Source organism: Mesoplodon densirostris, chromosome X (genome assembly GCF_025265405.1).
Source record: "Mesoplodon densirostris isolate mMesDen1 chromosome X, mMesDen1 primary haplotype, whole genome shotgun sequence".
NCBI lineage: Eukaryota > Metazoa > Chordata > Mammalia > Artiodactyla > Ziphiidae > Mesoplodon > Mesoplodon densirostris.
Window position 1 is genome coordinate 33,731,329 of NC_082681.1, and position 20,265 is coordinate 33,751,593.

The following is a 20,265-nucleotide window of genomic DNA, read 5'->3' on the forward strand; positions in this document are numbered from 1 at the left end:
CCTGTTTGGGAAAATTCTAAGCATAAATCCAAATTTTATATCACATTTGGAAGGTAAATGGGCTGACTCTTCTTTGCTACTGTACCTAATAATATCACTGGAAATTACCTTGCAGTCTTCATCAAGATATAGCCATGAATATACTGTTTCATTCCCATAGGTCCTGTGTTTCAGTAAGAAAACATTTTGAATAATCATATGTGGCTATTCCAGGAAAAAATAGCTTTTACATCAAGGAGAAACTTAACTAAGGTACATCGAAGCATAAGAAGCATTTTAAACTCTTTAACTTCAATCTCTCCTTAGAGTTTATTAAAATCCAGCGTCTAAATAATAGGTCAGAAAATCTATCTTAAAAAAGGGGCTTGGGCTTCCCTGGTGGCGCAGTGGTTGGGAGTCCGCCTGTCGATGCGGGGGACGCGGGTTCATGCCCCAGTCCGGGAAGATCCCACGTGCCGCGGAGCGGCTGAGCCCGTGAGCCATGGCCGCTGAGCCTGCGCGTCCGGAGCCCGTGCTCCGCAGCGGGAGAGGCCACAACGGTGAGAGGCCCGCGTACCGAAAAAAGGGAGAAAGGAAAAGGGGAAGGGGAAAAAAAAGGGGGGGGGCTTAATGACATTACAAGATAATTTTACTAAGGAGGACCCAGTAATACTTCAAAATTAGAGCCTCTACAAAGTAGTGATGTTCCTATTATTTAGTGACTTTTGTTAAAATATCAGTTAAGCATGACAAGATCTGACTTATTTGGGGATTTGTATGAATACAGCAATGACAATCTCCTAACGAATGTACCCTTGTTAGAAACCAATACCTTCAGCTGAGCTAACCTGGGCTGGGGATATATATTTACTAATGTAGGATTCACCAAGAACTTCTACTTGGAGCAAAACATCTAGGTTCTGAACGCTTGCTAGCTGTGTGACTACTGGCAAGTCATTTAACCTCTTTGTCCTTTATGTGCCTTACCTATGACAGTGTCGTCTTAATTGTAAATGGTGTGAAATAATAACCTTTATGATTAAATTACTAACTATGCAAAGACTCAATGGAATATATAGTCCAGTGGTTCTCAAGGGGTGGTTCCCAACCAGCAGCATCAGCATCACCTGGGAACTTAGAAATACAAATGACCAAGCCCCCAGACTGACGGAAACAGAAATTCTGGGGATGAGGCTCAGCTATCCATTTTTATAAAGTCCCCCAGATGCACCCTAAGAATGCCATGATCTAGGAGAAAAAGTGCCGGAATTTGAAAACCTGGGTTCAGGCCTGGCCCTGCCATAGTTGTGTGGTTGTCCTAAGTCACAATCCCAGTTTTAATTTGTAAATTGAGAGTTGGAATTTATTATTTTTATGGACCCTTCTAACTCTAATTTTATGATTCTCTGATTTTACGTAGCAGCGTGACAAGGCTTTACTGGTCTAAAGTGAGGTTTCTCTTGTCTCAAGGTGGACATATCCCAAACTTTAATGTCAGGCTTGAAATAATTTGATGGAAGAGTTAGAGAATATATTGTGATTAAGTGATTCTGGGATGCTGAGATCATCAATTTGGGGACCTAATTTTTCTTCTCCCATGTTAATGTCATTACTCTATTACAAAAGAATAAAAAGCTGAATCCTGCCAGGGAGTGATTTAAGTGACAAGGTACATTAGGCATTTTAAACTTGAACCTTCCCTCTCTAGAACAGGTTTACAGAGTGCTAGGGTTAAAGGAGGTATTCACAGTTGGAACTCTTTTTTTTTTTTTTTTTTTTTTTCTTTTTGCGGTATGCGGGCCTCTCACTGTTGTGGCCTCTCCCGTTGCGGAGCACAGGCTCCGGATGCGCAGGCCCAGCGGCCATGGCTCACGGGCCCAGCTGCTCCGCGGCATATGGGATCCTCCCAGACCGGGGCACGAACCCGTATCCCCTGCATCGGCAGGCGGACTCTCAACCACTGCGCCACCAGGGAGGCCCCACAGTTGGAACTCTTAAAGATGAATGCCTTATCCTCTATAAACAGTTTTAAAATATCCAAGTAGCAGCTGCCAGGATAGGAAGGAACTGCTACAACATCCAAGAATTATGGGATGCTTTTTACAGATCCAGTACAGACTACAGGAGAGTAGAGAGACCCCTATTTGCATAAAAAGAAAGACTGCTGTAGCTTAACACATCACTAGGGTTATCCTATATATTTAGGTTCTTACATTTTCACCAGTGCTGCCCTGATCTGGAAATCCTGTTGCTCCTTCTGGGATGAGGGAACCTCTCGAATCTTCCCTCTTAATTCCATGTCCATTTTGAAAAGACCCATAAGCTGGAAAAAAGCCAAGTCCTTGTTAACAACAGGAGGAACTGTCAAAAATATTTTTAAAACTAAGCACTGGGTTAATTTAAGTAAAGACATATTTTAGGAAATAGATCTTGGTCATCTAAAATGTGAAGTTTATATATTACATCAAAACACCGTAAGAAGCCAAATAAAGGGAAAGCAATTTTTTTTCCTTGAAACACTTTAACATGTATGAAACTACAAGAAATTCCTTGCGAGTCATAAAATAAAGGCAAACAATTAGATAATTTTATAGATAAGCAAAGTTTGGCCCAGAAAAAGGAAGTGTCTTGTCCAGGACTGGAGACAGGGGATTGGAAACCAGTGTTTTTCTCATTATCCTTTATTTTCTTAGTATACTAAGCTAAATTTTATACAAGCTGAGACAAGGAAACCTAAGCAAAGAAATGTGGCTGCAAATGTGCGTCAGATTTTAATTAAACTTTAGTAGAGATTGTGCTATGTATAGTTTTTATTATGAAATATTTCAAAACTACAGAGAAGTATAGGGTACATTTCTAAACAGCCATGCCACGTATCATCTTTAAAGGACTTTTAATTACCGGTGTCTTTGTCAGTGCTCAGACTCCCTCTACTTGTAGGTGAAGTGAAGCCACATGCAAACTCATCTCTGGATGCCTGTAACACAGTGTGATACCTCTGTCATTTAAATACATTTGTACACTAGGATAAGAAATCGGAATTAACAATGAGATGGTACCCTAATTTTAAACAAAGCTCACTGTGGAAGTCTAAATCACATATCAGTATTGGTATTTAGGGGACATCTCTTTAAAAAATGGATCCTGGTACACTGTTACAACCATGACCTCTGGCAAAGTGACACAACTCTAGGTGGCTGGTAAAAGCTGCAGCTGGTGTGATCTAAACATGGTTCCATTCTCCTCCTTGAAGCAAGGGCAATACTAGAAGGAGAGGTGTGACCAGAAGCCCTACATGATCTTGAGTTGCAAAAGAAAGAAGAGATAAGTAAAATATTTCCAAATATCACTGTCAAATGTTGTGGAGTGAGCATAAGCATGAGTAACTGTGTTTGTGAAGAAAGGCTTGCTTGACACCCAGGTAGGTGATATAGCGTCCACATTTAGTTGATTTACATAACTGGGAGCTACAGGCAATCAAGCGAGGCTTAAAAGCAGCTTTCTCAGGAACCCAGGGTAGGCTTGACAAATCTACGGACATTTATTATGGGGGATTTCCAAAGGAAGCTGTAAAGGACAGTTTCACCTGCCACCCAACAATGTGACTTGGCTACTGAACATGTGAAGGTGATCTTGGGCCAGACAGAACGTGGAGTGGGGGTGGGGCAGGAGTTATTAGTCCCACTGGACAGACTGTAAAGCATACACCACATTTTAAAATGGCAGTTGGTAAAATGGAGCATGTCCAGAAGACTCCAACCAAGAAATGTAAAGGGTTTGAAACAACAAATGATGAAGTGGAGATATCTGGCCTGAAGAAAAATTTAGAAGGGACATGTGTGAAGGGGTATCACGTGGAGGTAGAAATGGATGTGTTCTATGTATCACTAGAAGGCAAAACTAGGACCAGTGGATAGAAAATTTTGTAGATCTAATATGAGAAGGAAAGTTTTAATTACTACTATGGCAAAAGGTTGTTTTGCCAAGTGGAAGACTGATCACCTCCAAAGTTCCTTTCAACTCTAAGATTGTAAGGGGAGAAAAAAAGCACAGACCAACTGTGATGAGTTAAAAGGCACTCACCAGGAAGTGCTAAAAGGAGGCTGTCAAAGAGAGGGAGAAGCAAAGGAATACAGTTTAATCCCTGGTGCCTAATATTTTGCAAAGTGAATGTTTTGTTCAGTTTTCCGGTTGAATAAATGTATGAAGGCATGTAACAGCAGCAAATCTTAAAACACTGAGCACAGAGGATTCTTGGTGCTCTCTTGGACCTCGTTACTCAAAGTATGGTCCTTAGACGAGAAAAAGCCAAGAGCCTGTTTGAAACGCATAATCTCAAGCTCCACCCCAGGGCTACTACATTAGAATCTCTGTCTTCATTCCCCAGGTGATCCATATGCACATTAAGATTTGAGAAGCACTGCTCCAGGGAAAAGTATAAATTTAAAATGTTGTCAAAGGTGCACTATTGAGACCATACAGCGTATGACCCCAATTCTGAATACAGTCAATAAAACAGGATAAAATGCCAATAGAAACACATTACTACTTACGGAATTAGGCATGGCTGCACAAGAATACAAGGTATCTCGACCTGCTAATCGCTGTATATTTTCCAAAAGCAGTCCAACAAATGGGAGGTACAATTGTGCTATTTTGGCTTGTTGGTTCTGAAAAATAATTATCAAAAACTTAATAGATATATAATATGCCTATATTACAAATAAAGTTGGCTCCATCTATCCGTTTAAACACTAAAAGCAAGCTAATATCCAGAACAAATTAGTGAAGCATGAGTCTATTTATACTCATAGTCTCAAAACTAACTGCCACACCACTTTGTTGGTACTTGAATTTATATACAATATAGAGTCGAAGCACATCCCTCAAACATCACTACATAATAGGCAAAAGTTTATTTTTTTTAATAGCAGATCATCTTAGTCCTGCTCTTTAACTCCAGCGAGGGTTGAGTTTGATGAGAGCAGGGATCCTGTCTGTCTTGTTCACTGCTTCATCCCCAGTGCCTGGGCACATAGGATATGGTCAATATACATGAGCAGAATGAATGAATAGATGGAAGAAGTAAAAAAAAATGGTGAATTACTGTATTCATTCAAGAAATATGTCTTTGCTTTGAGTAAAGCTGCAATTAAAATAATGTGATCTTGGCCCCCTAAATCAATGATACAACTTGGGAGATTGATATATTTGTAAATATGCAAGTGAAGCTGGCCACTGGTCATCTTAATGAATGTGGTACCTCTTATACAAATTTATTTATTGCTTTTCTCAGCTATAGACATTCCTCACCAGATATGTACATACATTCAAATCAGCCAAACCAGTGGTTGTGATGGCACAAGAGTTGCCCTCCGTATTTTAGGACTTTGAGAGGTTTGTCTGTAGACTTAGATAAGGCCTCTAGGGTACAATGGTTAACCTATAGAATACAGATCAATAGTGTCTCATAGTTCCATTTATTCTTGAAATTGAACAATTTTTCATATGTTTGGTTGTCCATTTGTACTTCTTCTTTTATGAGTTTCAGGAACTCTTAATAGACCTACTTCTAATACACAACCCTAATCAGTAATAGTCTCTATCACTAGGAGATTCTGGTTCAGTAGGTCTGGGCTGGGTCCCAGGAATCTGCCCCAGATGGTGCTGATGTGCACTGAGGTTTGAGAACCACTGATCTAGTTCAATTTCCTGCTCAAGGCAGGAACAGCCCTTACCTGCATCCTTGACAGATGGTTAGTTTTTAAACTTCTTAAACACTCCAGCCCTTTCAGAGGTTCTGTTAGAAAAATCCTTTAGCAGTTTGTAAGTTCTATCTGCTAGTTATAGTCCACTTCCACTTTACATGGCAACCTTTTAAATATTTGGAGACAATTACCACAAATTGTCTTAATTCACTCTTCACAAGGCTAAATAGCTGTTACTACTTTCCTTTATTCTTCACATGGCTTTGATTTCAAGAGTTTCCACCATCATCATCACCCTTTCTCGGCAGTTCTCTAATTTTCCAGGGTCCCACCTAAGATTTGAGAGGCAGTATAGTCTAGTGGTTAAGAGCACAGATTTTGAATTTTAGACACATGAATTCCAGCTCTCCTGTTACTAGTTACTTGATTGTGATCAAGTCACTTAACCACAGTTTTCTCTTTAGTAAGATGGGGATAATAATAGTGACGTTAATTCATGTAAGCTAATGTTTAATACAGTGCCTGGCATATAGTGAGTCCTCAATAAATTTTAGCTACTATTATTAATATTATAGCTTCTAGATGGGAATTCATTTTGGTTCTGATAGTGAGTGATCACTAGGGAAGGAGATACTACACCTTTCTCAGGTGAACAGGAACACAGGAAAGCATGCAGTCAGGGCAAATATATTAAAGGTTTTGTCTGCACAAAAGACAGAAAACCATCTAAGAATCTATTAACAGAAGACAGTTTAGATAAATAGAATAAGGTATATCCATATGATGGAATACTATGCAGATTTTTTAAAAATACAGTAGATCAAATCTTCAGGCTATATTGTTAAATGACAAAAGAAAAATGCATAATGGTTTCTATTATATATTTATATATATACATATATATAGCATATTGGCTTGTGCATGCATAAAATAAAAGTTTATATATGAAACTGATAACAGTTGTTGCTTCTGGAGAGATGAATTGAGGCATGGAGGTAAGGAATGGGAGAGAGGCATTTTGATTCTTTTTTTTAACGTGTGCAAGAGTACCGTAAAAAAAAGAAAAAAGAAAAACAAATCTGCCCACAGTCCAAACAGAAATTGCAATTCTTAGGTGTCAACATCACTTGCAGTGGGTACAGGAACTAATACAGACCCCAGAATAAATGTTAGATGTTGGATATTTTTGTTCTGAGTAGGAAAGATGTCTCATGGTATTAGGGGGCTCCCAAAGCAGTTTTTGAGTAGCACATAATAGGGACCAGTGACAACTCCATAATTCCATTAGAGGAGAGGCTGAGGAAGGCAACATGGTTGGAATGGGGGTGGTGGTGACTAGGAGATCTAGTCTCGAAGCAGCCTTTCCACAGGAAGAATTTTTTTCTTGACTGTATTTTTATTTGGGGTCACTTTGGGGGACCCAATGGAAATTACTGGTGCTTAAAGCTCCCCTCTCTGCCCTCACCTTGGCATCATCATTAATGGTGAACACGTTTTAAGTGAATGTATCAATATTTGACAAATGACCTCTTAGGCCACCTGTGAAGTCTTTGGACCAAACAGAGAAAGGGAATGAAGCAGGTCCATGAAGCAAAGTTTTACTGGGGAGAATCCTATACACACTTAAAACCTGTCAGAAGATTCTGAACAAAGAAAGGGCTTTAGAAATTACTGCAAGGGTAATGAGGCTGGCATCTCAATCTTTCCCATAGTCTAAAACCTCAAACACTCAAAGAGGCAGAGTGTTATTTACAGATAACAAGTGATGTGTGTGTGTGCATGTGAGTACATATACTGCTCTCAGAATTTTAAAAAGTAAATAATGTGCAAATATGTGATATAAAATATTTAAAATTCTACCTCTAGGTAAGACACTAGTGAAATCCGATATTCCTTCACTTTCATCTAAGGAGGCAGGGGAAAAAATACAACTTCCTGCTTTAAGAACAGGAACTTCATTTTGTACTTTTGCCACAAATTCTTTGAAATCATGGCTAAAGACATTTTCCTCTGCTACTACTAGGTACAAACAGAGCCCAGTGGTAACTGGCATTTTTAAAGCTTTGACAAAGCTTGGTTGGAATGGATGACTTTAAGATATCTTTTCATTTAGATATACTATACCAGTTAACTTACGTTAAGTCAATATCAACACTCACACACACACAAAGTGGCACATAATAGAGCAAACCACACTAAATGGGAGTATGTTATTATAACTATAGTGTGGAAAAAACAATGCAAACTGCAGTAAGTAATAACATCTGAAAGCTAAGGAGTTTAAATCTACTTTAGGATAGAATTATATGAAGAAAACTAGCAAAATTTGTAAGTAAAACAAATCTTCATAATTAAAGAAATATAATTGGATGTAGCTGGCAGGCATTTTCTGGTTTTTTAAGGACAAATGGGAATACTGTAGAAAAAGAATAAAATCCATCTCCAAGTCAGCTTTCCAAAGTAATTACAATAATAAATGACATGATAATTTTATTTAAATTTGAATGTAAAGCAAAGGGACAAATTCTTAATTATGAAACAATATGTTACCTTGAGCCAGGTAAGTAAGTTAGGTTATTCTAAATCCATACAGTTTGCCATCTACTTTTTGAAGCCCATAGGATATAATGTTAATAAAATTTGAATATACCCTCCATCCCCGTATATTAAGTTAAAGGTGTGGCAAAAAGCAACTGCAGCTGTGGCCTTCACACATAGACAGTGTGTAATGTATGTTAGGTTTACAGCCACACCTACATTTTTTCAGTAAGAAGAAAAACTTCATATTACATCTTTTATATTGGACATACTTAATGTGTCACTATTAGTCACTTAATAATCAATAATAGCATTTATTTAGGGAGATATATTTAAGGATATATATTAAGGTGTGTATTTGAAAGAGTGCATATGGCTATAATCATATATGATTTTTTTTAAAATTCTAGTTTATGTAACAAATCATGAAGCAGTTGTGCTGTTCTTTAGACATGATTTGAAAAACCAGTGTTCTTCTTCAACAGTTATCTGAACAGTATTTTTAAAACCTAATCATTTGAAATGGAAACAAAACGTATTTGTAAAAGTAACTTCATCAATCCTCCTGTTACGTTCCTTACTGAAAACTTCACCTTGAACATAAAATCTTCTTAGAAACTAACTAATGTGATACTGATGATGATACGAACATCCTTACCTTGTGCTGGTATCTAGTGTCAAATGCATGTTTTATCAAAAGATTCTTTATGACAGAGATAGCTGTATATCTGATCTCATAATTGTCTTGAAGAGCAATGGAGGTTTCCCTCAGAAGTAGACCAACCAAGAAGTGATGCTTGCAATACTCATCTGATAAACTGTATTCAAGATTTGAATCTGCAGTATAATGAAATTTAAAACCCATTTATAAAAATATTCAAAAATTACTTTAACATTAAAGCACTGTATTTATAACTTAGTCATATGTGACCATGCTAGCAAGAGCTATATTGTTATTATTAACAAATATGAACAGTTCTTTTATCATATAGAATAAGCATGCAAAATTTTACAAGATACAAGCACTCATCATTGGGGCTAGATGATAGCCTTAATGATAACTTCAGTCGGTAAGATAGTCCCTAGAATTCTTTGTTTTTCAAGATGCCTTTCAAATCTTAGTAATCTTAGGATAAAACCTAGAATGAAAGAATACTGTATTTGGCAGTGTTTTAACACATTTCTTCATATCTGAAGAGATTTCGTTACAACTACAAATTGGAGTAATTCTCTACAGCAATACTTGATTCACTTATCTGTTTATATTTGTAAAGTAGGAAAAGGAAGAGAAACTAGACAACTGAATCACTGTAACAGTATTAACTACTGACTGTTGTAGTAAATGTTATATATTGGCCCCAATACAATGGGGTAACAAGAACAATAAGAAAAACAGCCTCATCTCACTCAAATTCATCACATGAGTACAAATCTTTTATTTCATAAAATTACCACTTCGAACTATTTCTTTCACTTCCTTTAAGATCCTCAGTCCATTTTAAATCTCAGCTGCTAATATCCTGGTTGGGACTTGCCTTGTAAACGGATTGGGTCACAATCAGAAGGGACTGTGACCAAGTTTAGCAATTTCTACGGTAAATTTCTATGATCTTTATTTCCTCTCCCATACCCTTTAATTTTAGTTAGGCCATAAAGCTGAAGGCTATGTTTTCCATTTCTTTTGTGGCCTCTTCAGCACTTAAACTAATGCTATATATTCAGTTAGGACTTAATGAATGCTAAATCAGATTTAATCCTAAATCCTCATCCCTTCTTTTCCCTGAATTCCTCAAGCCATCAATAAATACTGGGGGAAGTATCTGAGCTATACATGCTCAGAATCTAATAAGGGAGCGGTTGAATAGGGGTGCTTGGGTTTTTAAATATTTTTTCTCCGTTTTCACTGGCTGGCATTCAAGCACAGAAACTGGTGCTCAGCAGCCACCCTCCTAGAGACCAAGATAGCTGATATTCTTTCTGCCATTCGTCATGCTCTTTTGTGAATCCCGACCACTTTCTATGCACAAGAACCAGTACGGACTAACCCAGGTGGCCTTATCTGGGTCGACTTTACAATGGTAGTAAGGTTTTTTACTTCAGGGGTTTGAATAAATCGAATCAGGTAGTTTCAGCCAACCTCCAAAACTTTGGCCAAGCAGTCATTGAGCAGGGTCAGAGAGAAGGGAGGCAAGCCTGGCAGAGATGAGACACACTTAAAGAACAGCTACCCTCTGGCCCCCATGCTGGCTTGAGCCAAAACTTGTTTTCTGAGGACAGTGTTTTAAAGTTGATTCTTCTAGCAATCAACACTCAAGCTGATTTTAAGAGTTAACAAATACACCACCTCCTAGGTTTTCTGGGTACATTAACTAAAGCCTCGTCTTGGCTAGGGAGGATTTAAAAAGCAAACAAAGCCCCCATCCATCTTAGCCATTCATGAAATCAATTGTTTTTAAAGACAGCAAACTACTTTAGAGTGAACCGAGTTAAACCTACCTACTGAAGTCAAACGGTCCACCGCAAATGAAAAAAAATCTAATTAATATATGAAAAGAAAAGGGACAAATAAAAAACATAGTAACATAAGAATAGTGCTACACAACAAAGCATTCAATAAAACTAGCAATGGAGATAACTGAAGGCATTTCATCAATTTAATACATACATATCACTATTTTACTCTGCCTTTATACTTCTCTTTTGATGTTCCATTCAGCAGAAATGTATTTATATGTTTTTTTCTTAATTCAGTCTCACATAAGAGTCCAAACAGTACTACAGAGAGCAATTTAACTGGTATCTGACATCTGTGTTTAAGCAGCAATCTATGTAACACACCTAATTTCTTCATTCTATGAATACCACCACTGACACTATGAAGGAAATGCCGAGTACCATTAACGAACCTATCTTCAGATAGTAACAATTCTGACATTACCTTTAGATTGACTGGTTTAACTAGAAAACGTTATACTATACTAGCACTAGCCAAAAACAGGAAAACACAATCCCTAATGATGGAAAACACAAATACATACCTTGAACTCGCTGAAGTTTAGGTTTTGCAAATGCCATTGGCAAATTCAGAGGAATGTAATGTTCGTGATTGCAAACTGTTTGCAGAAATTCAAACTTGTATTCAGCCAGGACCTACACACAAAGAAATTATACAAGAACTCCTATTTAGTAGTCATTTACTATTTTAGTAATTAAATACAGTGCATTAAATTTCAAAACAGAAGTGTTTAGTATTTTAGGCATACCTTAAAATGTGACCTGTGCAGTAAAGAGTTAACATAGCAGGTCTAAGACTGCTCACCTTAAAAAGGCCTGCTTGCACAGTTGGTCATTGGCTGGCATTTGGGAAATTGGATTTTTTTTTAATTATATAAGTTTCAGGTATACCACATTATAATTTGACATCTGTATACACTACAAAGTGATCATCACAAGTCTAGTTGCCATCCATCAGCATACAGTTTACACCTCCTTCACCATTCTGCCCACCCCCCAACCTCTTCCCCTCTGGTAATCACTAATCTGTTCTCTGTATCTATGAGTTTGCTTGGGTTTTTTTTTGTTCATTTCTCTTTTTAGATTCCACATGTGAGTGAAATCATATGGTATTTGTCTTTCCATCTGACTTATTTCACTTAGCATAATACTTTTAAGGTCCATCCACGTTGTAAAATGGCAGGATTTCATTCTTATTTTATGTTTGAGTAGTATACCATTTTATATATATACACACATACAAAGACACACACACACTTACACACATATATACCACATCTTCTTTATCCGTTCATCCATCGATGGATGTTTAGGTTATTTCCATATCTTGGCTACTGTAAATGATGCCACAGTGAACATAGGGGTGCATATCATTTTGAATTAGCGTTCTAATGTTCTTTGGATAGATACCCAGAAGTGGAAAAGTTGGATCATATTATGGTAGTTCTATTCTTAATTTTTTGAGGAATCTCCATACTGTTTTCCACAGTGGCTACACCAATTCACAGTCCCACAAACAGTGTATGAGGGTTCCCATTTCTCCACATCTTCTCTAACATATGTTATTTCTTGTCTTTTCAATAACAGCCATTCTAACAGATTATGAGGTGATGTCTCATTGTGGTTTTGATCTGTGCTTCCCAATAATTAGTGATGCTGAACATCTTTCCATGTGCTGTTGGCCATCTGTATGTCTTCTTTAGAAAAATGTCTATTCAGATCCTCTGCCCATTTTAAAATCAGATTGTTTTTGTTGAATTGTATTAGTTCATTATATATTTTGGATATTAACCCCTTGATGGATATATGATTTGCAAATATCTTCTCCCATTCAGTAGGCTGCCTTTTCATTTTGATGATAGTTTCCATCACTGTGTAAAAGCTTTTTAGTTTGATGTAGTCCCATTTGCTTATTTTTGCTTTTGTTTCCTTTGCCTTTGGAGTCAGATCCACAAAAACATCACTAAGATGGATGTCAATAAGGTTACTGCCTATGTTTTCTTCCAGGAATTTTATGATTTCAGGTCTTACATTCAAGTCTTTACTCCAGTTTGAGTTAATTTTTGTGTTATGATGTAAGAGAGCGGTCTAGTTTCATTCTTTTACATGTGGCTGTTTAGTTTTCCCAACACCTTTCATTGAAGAGACTGTCTTTTCTCCATTGTATGTGCTTTGCTCCTTTGTTGTAACTTAATTGTTCATATATGTATGGGTTTATTTCTGGGCTCTCAGTTTTGATCTGCTGATCTGTGTATCTGTTTTTATGCCAGTCCCATACTGTTTTGATTATGATAGCTTTGTAGTATAGTTTGAAATCAGGGAGCATGATACCTCCAGTTCTGTTCTTTCTCAGATTGTTTTGGCTATTCAGGATCTTTTGTGGTTTCATACAAATTTTAGAATTATTTGTTCTAGTTCTGTGAAATGTACCACTGGAATTTTGATAGGGAATACACTGAATCTGTAGATTGCTTTGCGTTGTATGAACATTTTAACAATATTAATTCTTCCAATCCATGATTATGGAATATTTCCATTTATTTGTGGCTTCTTCAGTTTCTTTCATCAGTGTCTTATAGTTTTCAGTGTACAGGTCTTTCACCTCCTTGGTTAAATTTATTCCTAGGTATTTTATTCATTTTGATGCAATTGTAAGTAGGATTGTTTTCTTAATTTCGCTGATAGTTTGTTATTAGTGTATAGAAATACCACAGATTTCTGTATGTTGATTTTGTATCATACAACATTACTGAATTCATTTATTAGTTCTAACAGAGTTTTGGTGTAGTCTTTAGGGTTTTCTGTATGTATTATCATGTCATCTGCAAATAGCGACAGTTTTACTTCTTCCTTTCCAATTTGGATGCCTTTTATTTCTTTTTCTTGCCTAATTTCTGTGGGCATCCTTGCCTTGTTCCTGATCTTTTTTTTTCTTTTTTTTTTGGCTGCGTTGGATCTTTGTTGCTGCACGCGGGCTTTCCCTAGTTGTGGCGAGCAGGCGCTACTCTTCGTTGTGGTGCACAGGCTTCTCATTGTGGTGGCTTCTCTTTTTGTGGAGCACGGGCTCTAGGCACACGGGCTTCAGTAGTTGTGGCACGTGGGCTCAGTAGTTGTGGCTCACGGGCTCTAGAGTGCAGGCTCAGTAGTCGTGGCACATGAGCTTAGTTGCTCCACAGCAGGTGGAATCTTCCTGGGCCAGGGATCAAACCCATGTCCCCTGCATTGGCGGGCAGATTCTTAACTACTGTGCCACCAGGGAAGCCCCTTGTTCTGATCTTAGAGGAAAAGCTTTCAGTTTTTCACTGTTGAGTATGATGTTAGCTATGGGTTTGTCATATATGGACTTTATTATGTTAAGGTATGTTCCCTCTATACCCACTGTTGAGAGTTTTTATCATAAATGGATGTCAAATTTTAGCAAATGCTTCTTCTGCATCTATTGAAATGACCATATGATTTTTATCCTTCATTTTATTCATGTGATGAATCGGGTCGACTGATTTGTGGATGTTGACCCATCCTTGTATCCCTGGAATAAATCCCACTTGATCATGTTGTATGATACTTTTAATGTACTGTTGAATTCAGTTTGCTAATATTTTGTTGAGGATTTTTGCGTCTATGTTCATCAAAGATATTGGCCTGTGATTTTCTGTTTTGTGGTGTGGGAAATTAGATCTTGAAACAAACATTTCCTACATGATAAGACTGTGCCTTCTGTGCCAGCCTGTTCAGCACTATGCAAACCATGTGGTTTATGGTGAACATCTGCTTTCCTGTCCTTTCCAAGACTGGAAATTTTGACCAGCCTCAAGTACATAACTAGCCCCCAACAAAACCCCTAAGCCCTGAGTCTCAAATGGGCTTCCCTAAAGAGAAATGTTGCAAACATGTGGCTCAATTTTCACTGCTGGAGAAAGGATGTGCTCTATGTGACCCTTCAGAGGAGGGAGGGCACTCAGGAAGCCTACACGCAGATTGCCAAGGACTCCACTTGATGTCTTTTCCCCTTATTGATCCAACTGAGCATTCTTTTTGTGTCACTGTAATGAATCTTAGCCATGAGTACATCCTGTGAGTCATTCTAGTGAACCATCAAACATGGGATAGTATTGGGGACCCCCAAAACACTATCCATTATTCCCTGCTTTGAGGTATAACTCTAGTCAAAGCACCTAAATGAAAACAGCAGTTCCAAATCCTCCAGAGAATAAATGTCACCATTGTTCTCACACTCTAATGTCTGACACCCACTGCAGTTATGTCCTTATAACTTACCTTAGGATCTTTGGGGCTGAATCCAGATATATAGTCATTTATCAAATTGAAAACAAATCCTCTATCCATTAGTGTCAGACAGCGCTATAGAAACCAAATCAAAATGAACAGTTAGTTACATAATTCTAAAGGTCTGTCAAGTTTTTTAAATTCAAAATTTTTAAAATTTTTTCCACATTAAAGGGATGACATTCTCACTTTTACAGATAATAGAAAAACTTTCAGAGATTTAGGTGACCTTAAAGAGATAAAGGGGGACTTCCCTGGTGGCACAATGGTTAAGAATCTGCCTGCCAATGCAGGGGACATGGGTTCAATCCCTGGTTCGGGAAGATTCCACATGCTGCGGAGCAACTAAGCCCGTGTGCCACAACTACTGAGCCTGCGCTCTAGAGCCCGCAAGTCACAATTACTGAGCTTGCGTGCCACAACTACTGAAGCCTGCACGCCTAGAGCCCGTGCTCCACAACGAGAAGCCACCGCAATGAGAAGCATGCACACCACAACTAGAGAGAGCCTGAGCGCAGCAATGGAGACCCAATGCAGCCAGAAATAAATAAACAAAATAAATAAATTTATTTTTTAAAAAAAGAGAGATAAAGGGCAAATGACTTATCATTGGAATTGGGACTCAACTGTCTAATTTTCAAACTAAGATATACATACACATATATATACACACACAAATACATGTATACATATATATACACATATATGTATATAAACATATATACGCATATATATTGATATGTAATCTATTAGCTATGCTGCCTCATTTTGGTTAACTCTCAAAGCTCAAAGTGAACTGGAGGGTGGTTAGCGGGGCTTGCCTATGTGAACATTTCAGGCCAAAAGTGAAGTTTTTCTTTGGGTCCTGTGAAGTCTTGGCCTACAAAACATTCTTCCTCTGTGACAACCCTACTAGTTGTTCATATTTTCCTGCTATCACTCTCCTGGTTAAGGCTTTCATTACCTTGCAACTGCACAACTGCAGTTATCCTCCAAACCTGTCTTCCTGCCATTAATCTTTCCATCCAACTGCTTCAAGATTAATCTCTAAATCCTAGCCCTAATCATGTCACCTTTCTTCCCAAAAGCTTTCAACAGTTCCCTACTGCCTCTAATATAATTTCAAACTCCTTAGCTTGGCATTCAAGGGCACTCACAATCTTGTCCCAACCTACTTTTCCAGTTTTATCTCCCAATACAGCTCATCTACTTATTACCCACTCAAGAAGCACTGTGCATTCCCACCTCCGGGTCTCTGCTCATGCCAGGTCTAGCTAGCAATTCTATCACTGCTTCTCCATAATCCTGCCCATTCTTCAATGATGAAGCCCATTTTCATTAACCACCTTGGTCCAGGGCCCTGTAAACACTTTACACTAGCTTGTATTTTCCTTATTATTTTCCTGTTTTCGCCTAGAGAGGACAATAGGAACGATCTCTTTTTCTTATGTTCTCCATGGTACCTACAGTAACCCTGTGAAATAGAAGGAACTCAATATTTGATTAATCAGCCATGTGCATCTCACTTCCCATCTCTCCTTTCAACTTCTACTGCCTCATCACCTCTCACCTGGATTAATGAGGTAGGCTTATATTTATCTGTTCCTCCAAAAACATTTTGAGGATCTACTGTGTTTGAAACAATGCATTACATTCGAGAGAAATACAAAGGTGAATAAGATATGGTCTTTAGTCTTGTCTTATGGTAAAGACAAATAAACAAACAAATAATTAAAATACAGCACAATAAAAAGTTATAGAAGTATGTAAAGGACGGGTAAACAACAGAAGGGGTGATCAGCCCTGTGTGGGAAGGTTAGGAAAGAGCTGAGCCTAAAAGAGGAATGGACTCTGCCAGGCAGACAAGGGGGAAAGACTGGTTTTCTAACTGGTTGCCTTGACTCTGGCTTTTTCCTCAACTCTTCCAAAATCTTTGGTATATACATAGCTCCATGGCATATAGCTCAGAATCTAAATCCTTTAGCCTGACATTCAAGGCCTTTCATCATCTGGCACCAGATGGTCTTTCCAGCTCTACCTCCACACATCCTAAACTCTGCACAATGACTTTCTTGCTCCTCCCCGAACAATTCTTTTTTTTTTTTTTTTTTGCGGTTCGCGGGCCTCTCACTGTTGTGGCCTCTCCTGTTGCGAAGCACAGGCTCCGGACATGCAGGCTTAGCGGCCATGGCTCACGGGCCCAGCCACTCCACGGCAGGTGGGATCCTCCCGGACTGGGGCACGAACCCGGGTCCCCTGCATCGGCAGGCGGACTCTCAACCACTGTGCCACCAGGGAAGCCCCAAACAATTCTTGAATGCATATATCTCATCTTTGCTCATGAATCCTCTACCTGAAACACCCTCAACCCTGTCTTGGGGAACTATTCTTCTAGTCTCTGTTCAAACTACCTGGTCCTAATCCCTCCCTTTCTTGTTTTCCTATTGTATTTTGTTTGTATTTTCAGTATAGCAGTCATCACACTTGATCTTGTATATGTATTTGAATATAATTACAGAGATAGCCTCTCACATCTTTGGATTCTCACATAGAAGACAGACAAATGTTTGTTGACTTGAATGAGGTAAATACTGCCATTAAATTGACTATGTTCTATTCCGTTTACATAGCAAATTTTAAGTTTAAACTCCATGGAAGAAACGGAGATTTTATATTTCAAATAGTCTCACCTTTACTTTAAGGAGGTATGTGGATGTTTGGTTTTTAATACACAAAAGGGCTCATGTAATAGTGTTAAAACTTTGTTTTAATTCTGGTAAAGAGAGGTCTTACATCAGAAAATCATGCTCTGGAGATCTGAAACCTAGTTGTGAATTTTTAATAAGAAAACAAGGGTATGTGAGATACTAAAAATGCTTGGGTGGATTATTGACTATGAGGTTCTTAAGATAAGGTTGAGACATGATGAAAGGCTGTGAGAAGATGGGGAGTGGAGAGAAGTAAAAACTAAGTGCATTACAAATCCATGCCCCTTCTCTGCAACAAATCAAATATTATTATTACCCACTTTCTAGAACAATCGCATTCCAGCATTGCCCCTTACATACAGAGAATAACAAAATACAACAACGAGAAATGTGCTATCTTTCATAAATATAGGAGTTTCTGATATCTCTCAAAATAGTCTCACTGACCAAAATCAACAATTTTCATTTACATGTATTAGCAACAAGTAGATGGTGATTATATTAGCAACGTGTAGACTGTGCTTTAGTTCAAGAATTACAAACTCAGAGGCTGATAGGGTCAGAGAAGCTATTTAAATGTATAAAGAGTGTCGGGGTATATTAAGGAGTGGTGGGGTTTGTGGCAACCTAGAAAGTACATGCCCCACCTAAAGGCATTCAAATTAATATTTTTGAGAAACACCATGTAAAACCAGCAAGACGTACCTTCTGGTTTAGCCACCTATGTGGGACCTCTGATTTAATTAATTAACCATTGGGGGTGGGGGATCAAACATGGCTGTTTAACTGAATTGATGGATTAATTCAGTCAAAAGTTTCTCCAGCAGCCTAGCTGAGTCTCTAGAAAGTAGGTAATATTTTTTCTTTGTCTTTAAAGACCATACTGGTGAAGAATAATTCCTTACCATGTTCTGGCTGCCTTTAACTCACCTTCAGGAAGCTAGCCAAACTATAATTGACGTTTCTGGACTCATCAGGAATCTCTGCATAGCGAATAGTCACGTGAGGAATTATTGCAAGAAGCAATGAATGTAAGACATGATGATATGCCTCAGAAAATCTCTGGCCTCTGGGAAGCTTAAATTAAATAGGCATAGAAAAAAGAGTTGCAAAAGATCATCTAAATCAACAACAGCATCTAAATCAATTGCTGTTTTTATTTTCAGACACATTCTGTATAAAAATGTGTTTTTAACTGGAGTTTAATTTTTCTCCCAACCTAAAAATGACATGGCTAGTTCAGTGTATACTTTAGATCATTATAGGAACTATCTGGACCTCTAATACCATAACTGACTGAAATCATGAACGAGAGTAGGTCGTTCTGACCCAACTTTGGAATCGTGTTCCTGAGATACAGACACATCTGTTTTTCATTCCATGTTTTTCCTGACACACAAAGTATACATGTATCCATGCATCTCAATTTTAGTAAACCTGCTCTGTAAAGATTCTGATAAAAATGATAAGTATGAGGTGAATATTTTTTACTTCACAAATCTTAGCTTTCAATTCCTATAGCTAAGAAAATTTCTTTGTACTTTTGAAAGAGTTTAAAAATATCACTAAATGTATACAGCACATGCCAGGAACCCATGTATTATTACATAAAGTGTTTTTAACTTTGTACATGCCTTCGACCTTTCTAAGAGAATGGTTCTTTCTTATTTGGTACTTGTTCTTCTTCCAAATGAATGCTCTGACATAGACATTTTAAAACCACAAGACAAAGGGAAAGCTTCAAAGATAATGCATTTAACATGGCAAATACCTCACAGGAAACAATCTATGTGGAAGAGTCTCTGACGATTAGACTTTGAAAACATATGAACTGTCAGATTTTTGCAATACATCCATTGTTTGTTTGCTTGTTTTAAGCAAAATTGAAAAAGCTAAGGGCTAAGAGCCCTTAAAATATAAAAGAGGATTTGCATGTCACGGCTACCTGTGAATAAGATTAGCCTTCTTTGTCTATGTTAAATATTATTCTTGAGTCTACTTACCTTAATTTTATTCTCTTCCAACAAGTATGTGGCCATAGACTTTGCAATAATTTCAAAGAAAAACCATGAGTACTAAAATAAACAAATAAATACAAATCAATCTTTAATAGCTACCCAAATCCTTGAAGCTTAGCAGAGGTTGACGAATCACTATGGATTTTGTCCCTGAACTTTAGTAACATTTTAAAGTGATCGCAGTTGTCCAAGTCCCACAGGATACCTTCAAATTGTGTTGGCAAAAAGGTAGTAGTGTACCTTAGGGCTGGCTGGTGATGTACAAAGGCTGTTTGGTGGGAATGTGTAACTCAGTGGGGAGGGGTATTTTATCACTGACACTGCTTTGATTTGCCTACATGTGGTGATAAGAGCAAACCAACTTTTAGTTTATTTTAGTATTGCTTTTAAATTCTCTATAGACAATGAATCATATTATGGCCTGCACCCAGTGGGGGACCCAACCCTGCCCTTGGTACAACACTGGGGCCAGCCCAAGTAGCAGAGGTGTTTGTGTAAGTGTAATTTGAAGGG

The 20,265-nt window shown here is 37.9% G+C and overlaps 1 protein-coding gene across 2 annotated transcripts in view; it reads right to left on the minus strand.

Annotated features, from left to right (window-relative positions):
* Nucleotides 1-20,265, minus strand: part of DOCK11 (dedicator of cytokinesis 11) — a 191,111-nt gene that overhangs the window by 57,356 nt on the left and 113,490 nt on the right. The window contains exons 27-35 of one of the 2 annotated variants that reach the window (XM_060088077.1): nucleotides 19,738-19,809; nucleotides 18,665-18,811; nucleotides 15,018-15,101; nucleotides 11,264-11,375; nucleotides 10,722-10,760; nucleotides 8,884-9,062; nucleotides 4,533-4,649; nucleotides 2,881-2,956; nucleotides 2,193-2,302 (exon numbers count right to left, since the gene is read on the minus strand). In XM_060088077.1, coding sequence (XP_059944060.1) covers nucleotides 2,193-2,302; nucleotides 2,881-2,956; nucleotides 4,533-4,649; nucleotides 8,884-9,062; nucleotides 10,722-10,760; nucleotides 11,264-11,375; nucleotides 15,018-15,101; nucleotides 18,665-18,811; nucleotides 19,738-19,809 — 936 coding nt within the window. The remainder of the gene's footprint in view (nucleotides 1-2,192; nucleotides 2,303-2,880; nucleotides 2,957-4,532; nucleotides 4,650-8,883; nucleotides 9,063-10,721; nucleotides 10,761-11,263; nucleotides 11,376-15,017; nucleotides 15,102-18,664; nucleotides 18,812-19,737; nucleotides 19,810-20,265) is intronic. The other variant, XM_060088078.1, reaches the window with a different exon arrangement.